Source organism: Galeopterus variegatus, unplaced genomic scaffold, assembly GCF_000696425.1.
Source record: "Galeopterus variegatus unplaced genomic scaffold, G_variegatus-3.0.2 Scaffold3077, whole genome shotgun sequence".
NCBI classification, from domain to species: domain Eukaryota; kingdom Metazoa; phylum Chordata; class Mammalia; order Dermoptera; family Cynocephalidae; genus Galeopterus; species Galeopterus variegatus.
In genome coordinates, this window is record NW_007729188.1 from 227,172 (window position 1) to 234,380 (window position 7,209).

A 7,209-nucleotide genomic window follows, 5' to 3' on the forward strand; every position below is an offset into this window, starting at 1 on the left:
GAAAAAAAAAAAAAAAAAAAAAAAAAAAAAAAAAAAAAGGGTTCTGTTACTCTTCTTTATGATCATAGTTCTATTCTGAGTAATCCACAATATTTATTACTGGGGTCTCTTCATCTCAGAATTAATGGTCTTACTTCCAAGTCTTTATTAAGCAGGTGAAATCTCTTTTTCACTGAAAAACTTATGACTGTTTGAGAGATTTTCAGAATTGGACATGTATTTTCAAAGGATTAAATAAATAAATAGTAAACCTTTATTATTGGATTAGGTTGCAGTTAGTTTGGAGTCCTCTGATGGGCCTTAAACTTGGGACGATACTACTCTAATTTTGAATTTGCCCTCCGTTGGGTCTTATAGTGCATCCTGCTGAACATCTCAGTATTTTTGAATGTTGTAAAAAAACGTATTGACTTTTCATGATTGAATATTTCTAAAATCAGACTTATGACTTTGAGTCCTGTCATCCTTTGCGTGAATTTACATATTTGCTATGTATAGGAAGGATTTCCCCAAACCTACAAATTTACAAGTGGTCTTATTTCTTGGTATTATGTTATGGACTGCAGTGGAAGTCCACTTATTTGACACCATTAAGACTATTAACTTTTCCTTGATAGGTAGAGAAAGTTAAAGTAGGGAATTATATAAAAAAGATGATACATTAACAGTAACTTACTGCATATTATTAAATGACTGGAAGAGAGGATGTCCTCATCTCAAAGAAATGGTTAAGTTTTATAATGATGAATATACTGATACCCCTGATTTGATCAAATATGTATAATCTGTACATTTTAATTTAAAAAATTTAAAAAATGATGCACAAGGCAGTTTATTTTAATATAAGACATAGAAATGTACATTTATTTGCCAGTTATTGAGTAGAGAACTCAGGCCTTTCCTTTGAAATTTAACTGTTACACATTGGCTCTCATATATATCTTTACTCATAATGTATCATCTATAGTTTCTGGTTTTTGTTTCTTTAAAATAGAGAAAGACATGACAAACTCTTATGAAGCAATCTAAGTGCAGAAGTCTAGATTTTTATCCTCTTGCCCTGTCTTTACATTTGTTTGAGCCCTAGTAAATTCTACAGCATTTAAAAAACAACTCCTCTGTTGAGTTTTATCCTGATTCATCAGTAAGCATATTAATTATATAATTACAATAATTCCAGTTGGCATAACAGGTTTGTGGTAAAGCACTGTTTATTCTTGGTAACCCTACAATTTGCAGAAGCTTGAGTGTCTAGAGAGGAGCTCCCGTCCCTCAGAGTTCTGCTTTCTTTGGCTGTGATTCAGGGAGTTTTAAAGGAGAAGGGGAGTGTGGTTAAGGTGCTGTCTCAGTTCCACAGAGATGACATGCCTTGAAAGCGAACATTTATGAACAGTTATATTGCACCTTTGTGAGAGTTTCTTTCCCCCCACTCTGTACTATTTAAAACCAAAGAAGGGGGCCGAGCCCGTGGTGCACTTGGGAGAGTGCGTCGCTGGGAGCGCAGCAGCGCTCCCGCCGCAGGTTCGGATCCTATATAGGGATGACTGGTGTGCTCACAGCGCTCACTGGCTGAACGCGGTGCGGCTGGTCTCAAAAAGGACAAAAAACCCCCAGAAAACAAACAAAACAAAACAAAACAAAACAAAACAAAAAACCAAAGAAGGGGCGTGGTTTCTGATAAAGGCAGTGTGTTTGCGAATTGGGCACAAAGTCAAAGTTTTTTGGGAAATTACATAGTTTTAATTAAAGGCATTTATTTTTTTATCCACCCCCCTCCCCCCCCTCTCTCCCCTCCCTCCCCTCTCTCCCCTCTCTCCCTTCTCTCCCCTCTCTCCCTTCTCCTCTCTACCCTGTCTCTGTCCCTCTGTCTGTCTTTTGCTCTCTCTGTCCCTCTACTGTCTGTCCCTCATTTGCTCTGTCTCTCACTCCTTCACACTCTCTCTCCTGCTCTGTCTCACTTTGTCTTTTTTCCCCCAGGTTGTTATCGTCAGGAACTGTGCAAATTGATGTGTGAACGGCTAAAACTCAGCACGTGGAAGGTGCAGCTAGGAGTCCTGCAGTCAATGAATGCCTTTTTTCAGGGGTAATTTGCTTCATGTTTCAGTTTTTTATTTTGCATGCTACCCCTCTTGCTCCCCTCAAGCATTTTGTATATAATCAATGGAATTCTTAGGCCTTTTAAAACTAATAGCTAAAGTGACATGATAAAGTGATAAATGCAGTAGAAATTGTTTGTGCCAGGAAGGTTTTAGAATGTTTCTTGTAACTAGCATTTGTATCTTGCTTTCTGATTTGTATAGATTAATGCTTTTGGAAGAAGAACATGCAGATCCTGAGGCTTTGGCTGAAATTCTCCTTGAAACTTGTAAATCAATCACATATTCTTTAGGTGAGTGTAGTAAACTGAAATTAATAAGGAGTTCTTATTTTATTTTATTTTTTTTTCCTTTTTTTGTCTTTTTTACTGACCGGTAATGGGATTGCAACCCTCGGTGTCGCGCCCGTACCGGGGACCGGCAACGGGATCGCAACCCTCGGTATTGCGCCCGCACCGCGCTCAGCCAGTGAACGGGAACCGGTCTCCACATGGGATCCGAACCCTCGGCGGGAGCGCCGCCGTGCTCCCAAGCGGCGCACTCTCCAGTGCGCCACTGGGCCGGCCCAGGAGTTCTTATTTTAAAGTTAAGGTGCTGAGCTTCAAATATTCCTTATCTTGTCCTAAGAATTAAATTTCTGGAAGAACTACTGAACTCTCCTACTTAATATACTCTGTACATACTCCTAAACTGGAATTTTTAATCTGAAACTATGATAGGATTTTAGCACCCAGATTAGAAAAACCTTTGTGACAAATGTTCAAAAATTTTTTTATTTGGAAATAATTTCAAGCTTTCAGAGGAGTTGCAACAGTAGTACATATAATACCTCTATGCACTTTACCTAGAGTCATCTGTTAACATTTTGTCCCATTTGCTTTATTATTTGGACTTACATATTTTTAAATATCTTTGTCTGTGTTTTTTCTGGATCATTTGGAAGTGTATTGCTTACCTCATGCCCCTTTATTCCTAAATTCTTCAGTGTGCATTCTTTTATATAACCACAGTACTGTTATCAACTTTAGGTAGCATAACATAGATGTGGTATTTTTATCACATTTTTATCATTTATATTCTATTTTTTTCAGTTGACTCACTAATGTTCTTTTTTTAATTAAATTTTTAAATTTATTATTAGCATGTTCATTCTTACAAATCATGATATTTCTTTATGCCCTTTACCTGACCTATATCACTTCCCAAACCCCCTCCCTCCCTCACTAATGTTCTTTATAGGAATTTTTTCTTCCCTCCATTAAGTGATCAAGTCCAGGGTCATTTATTGAATTTAGTTCTCATATCTCTTTAGTCTCCTTTAATCTGGGAACACTTTTTCACCCTTTCTTTGTCGTATATGACATTGACAATTTTGAAGAATAAAGTCTGCTCCCCCCCCACTTTCTTTTTGAAAAGCAAAATGTTTCTCATTTGGTTTTTACCTGACATCTTCTCATGTTAGGTCCAGATTGTGAATTCCCAGTTGGGATACTGTATAAGTGATATTGTGTCCTTCTCACATTAAGAGGCACACAGTGTTCATCTGTTCTCATTTGATGAGATGTTAATTTTGATTACCTGGTCAAGGTACTATCAGTTTTCTTTCCTGTATAGCTACTGTTTTTCCCTCTTGTATCTAATAAGCAGCCTGTTGGAACACACTTTAAGAACACTGCATCTAATAAGCAGTCTGTGAGAAGACACATTAACACCATTCAAATACTCTTCTTTTCAAAATTTCTTCTCTGGATTTAGCATGCAATGATACTTTTTCCTTGAATCAATTTTTGCTAAGATGATTTTCCAACTCTAGCACTTTCTTCACGTTTACCATTTCGTAGTTGGCATTCTATTGTACGTGAGATTCTTCTCTTCTCTCTTTATTTACCTGTTATTGGTATTGATTCATGGGTGCCCCTGCCCAAGGTTTATAATTATTTTATTAATTGTTACTCAAATTTTCTTAGCTTTGGTCAGTGGAACCTCCTTCGAGCTGACTCCTGTGTCCTTTTGACAGGTCACCATAATTCTTTATAGCACTGATGTACTTTATAGCATAGCAAGATGTTACAGGCTCATCTGATGCCTTCCCTGCCCTGGGATTGATTGTGTGTTAATTTTCTTGGTAGACAATTTCACTGTGAACTAGATGCCATGTCAAAGAGCAGACATGGAAGCGTGTTTCAGTTGCAATTCTTGGATGTAGCATGCTTTTACAGATGAACTGGCAGCTAACAAACTTGTCTTTGCAGGGTTCCAGGTGTCCCAGAATTGGTGTAAACACTGGGTTGTGTACTGTTCTTTGGCAAAATGAGGAGGGTCATGCAAACTCAAAGACCTTTCTTAGGTGTAATGTGAAGATGACTGACTGTGTTTGAGATAGTGTATTTTGATCTCCCATGTCTAGAATGGGTCCTTTAAATATGCCGTTTGGTGTGGTGATGGGTATATTTGGTTGATTTTTTTTTTTTTTTTTCTAAATTAAGTAATGTGGACAAGTAGCACATTTCAAGTATTTGATAATTAGAAAAGGGAAGCTTACTTAAAAAAAACAGATATATCTTTCCATGGAGTTATAATTTCTGAACATCTTTCAGTAACATTAATTTAATCTTGGAGGTTCTGTTTTTAAGGCATGCCTAAGAGTTATATGATTTTCTTCTTAGAAAATAAGACCTACTCATCTGTGAGAACAGAAGCTTTATCTGTGATAGAATTACTACTTAAAAAACTTGAAGGTGAGTTCTTGATAGTTCTGGTTGGAGGACCAGAAGAAAACCAGGACACTTTATGACATATGTTTTAGAAATGTTTTGTTTTCTGTTTTTGCTTATATTCTAAGCATACATTCTAAAATACAGATTAACACATATGCTCATGCACGTATAATGTACAGTGCTAAAACCATTAAATTTTATTAAGTATTTAAATTTGATACACTTAATTTATATACTTTTAATGTATTATTAAGCTACAGTTATCTCAGAGTAATAAAGTTTTTGTTTCCATCATGCATCCTGATTTAATTTTGATTAATTACAGGAAATGGTTGACAGTGGCACAGTAGAGTTCACTACATGCATGTAAATAAACAGAATGACACATTGAAAAGTGGAGTTGGAAAAACATTTTAACAGTTATCTACCTGAGTCAGCAAATTTGATAGTAGCAACTTTCTTAATCCTATTTTTTTCCCGTTTTCTTTTTAAAACCTTCTTATTGGGCCGAGCCTGTGGCGCATTCTGGAGAGTGCAGTGCTGGGAGCACAGCAGCGCTCCCGCCGCGGGTTCAGATCCTATATGGGGATGGCCGGTCACCGCTCACTGTCTGAGCGCGGTGCGGCCGGTCTCAAAAAAAAAAAAAAAAAACCTTTTTATCAAGAAGCAGATTTCTTCTAATGGTCACTTATATCAATGGTAAAAGATAATTGCTAGCATTTTTTTCCAGTGGTATATCTGTTACTGATTTCAAAAGGAGGCCTCTTTTCTTCTTCTTTTATTGTTTTGACTCCATGGATTCAGAATGTAGAAGATGAAACAATTTTCTCCACAACTTTGTATATTTGCTGTTCCTAATTCTCTATCTTTGCTTAGCAATTAAAACGCCCCTTTTAGGGCTCCATAAAACAGGCCTTTTAGACTTAATAACAGTAAACATCTCATAATCCCTTTTCCTTGTTGAAATAAAAGACCTAGGCACTTAGTCATATTGCTGAATTCTCAGATATGTACTAATATATTCTGGATGAGGAAAATGAGGCTAAAAGATTAAATAACTTGCTTGAAGCCACATTGCTAGAAAATGGCGCAGCCTTGTAGATACAATTTAAGATTTTTATGTACTTATTTTATAAAAATTTCAGTATGTATATAGTTCTCTGATGCTTTCCTTAAAGAAAAGGGTAATAAAGTGTGGTCTACTTAAACTGACCTTGCAATTATGAAGTTTTTTCAAGATTTTTTTACTGAGCATGTCTTATAAAGTGGCCTTTTGTTTTTGTTGAAATGACTTTTTTGTTACCACGTATGTTCCTTGCCTTGATACTTCCTTCTTCTCACTTTACTGTAGTTCATTTCTCTTTGTGAGAATGAGCTACTACTGGGAGAAGGGAATAAAACTCCCTGATGTACTTTCAAACAATTGTCAATAGTTAGGTTTTGAGACATTAATTCAACCTGTGGTCGTTAAATACTGGTCTGTCATCAAGCGGTTGCTTTGTATTTATTTTGGGGTTAGAACAAATGGAGGAAAAGTAGCTTTAATTTTTTTTCTTGCTTGTTTTATAAGGATTGTTTGTGTTTTTTTTTTTCTTCTTACATTCAGAATCTAAACAGTGGGATAGTTTGACATCTGAATGCAGAGTGCTCCTGATTGAGTCTTTAGCCACTATGGAGACAGACAGCAGACCTGAGCTGCAGGAGAAAGCATCATTACTGAAGAAAGCACTTGAAAGTCTGGAATAGAAGGGGAAGAAATAAACAAGTGCCATGTTCATTGGGGGTTGAAATGGTGAAAAACCAAGTGGGGAAAAGTAAAGATTAATCTGTAGCATGCATCATTCCTTGGCTGAAATAAAAAAAAAAAAGCCTTAAATTTTGTTCCTTTTTAGCTTTATTTTACTTAATGTTTTTAAAGTATCTGAGCTGAGTGAGCTTAATGGAACCTTGGATGTGTGAGAGGTAGTTGTAAATAAGACTGGACAGAAATAGTTATTAAAAGAATTAAAACTATTATTAAAGGAATTAATAGACAAAAGTTGCAGATCAAGCTGGATAAAAATCTTAGACCTGCATCCAAATTAAATAAAGTTATTCAGGATGAGACCCTATAAGTCACTTGGTTTAACCCCTTGTTTTACACCTGAAAAAATAGGCTCTGAGAAGACATGGCTTTCTTTCTGAGGCCTGTGCCAAGGCTAGAGAACATGTGTTTAATGTTCTGCCCACTACACTTTCTTTTACCACCTGCTGCCAAATCAGTGCTAAGTCTGGCCTACCTAAGAAAATCCCAAGGTGAGGTACATTTATGGTGGTACACCCTAATGCAAGGGTGGTCCCTATGCCAGAACTGAACTGACCCTTACCAGTGGGTTCTTGAAAGTCAAAAGCTGAAC

General features: G+C 36.6%; 1 protein-coding gene across 1 annotated transcript in view; it reads left to right on the plus strand.

Annotated features, from left to right (window-relative positions):
• Window positions 1-6,689, plus strand: part of KIAA0368 (KIAA0368 ortholog) — a 106,812-nt gene extending 100,123 nt beyond the window's left edge. The window contains exons 43-46 of the mRNA XM_008583905.1: window positions 1,978-2,083; window positions 2,301-2,389; window positions 4,763-4,834; window positions 6,420-6,689. Of these exons, the coding sequence (XP_008582127.1) occupies window positions 1,978-2,083; window positions 2,301-2,389; window positions 4,763-4,834; window positions 6,420-6,559 (407 nt within the window). The 3' untranslated portion in view covers window positions 6,560-6,689. The remainder of the gene's footprint in view (window positions 1-1,977; window positions 2,084-2,300; window positions 2,390-4,762; window positions 4,835-6,419) is intronic.
• The last annotated feature ends 520 nt before the right edge of the window (window positions 6,690-7,209 follow it).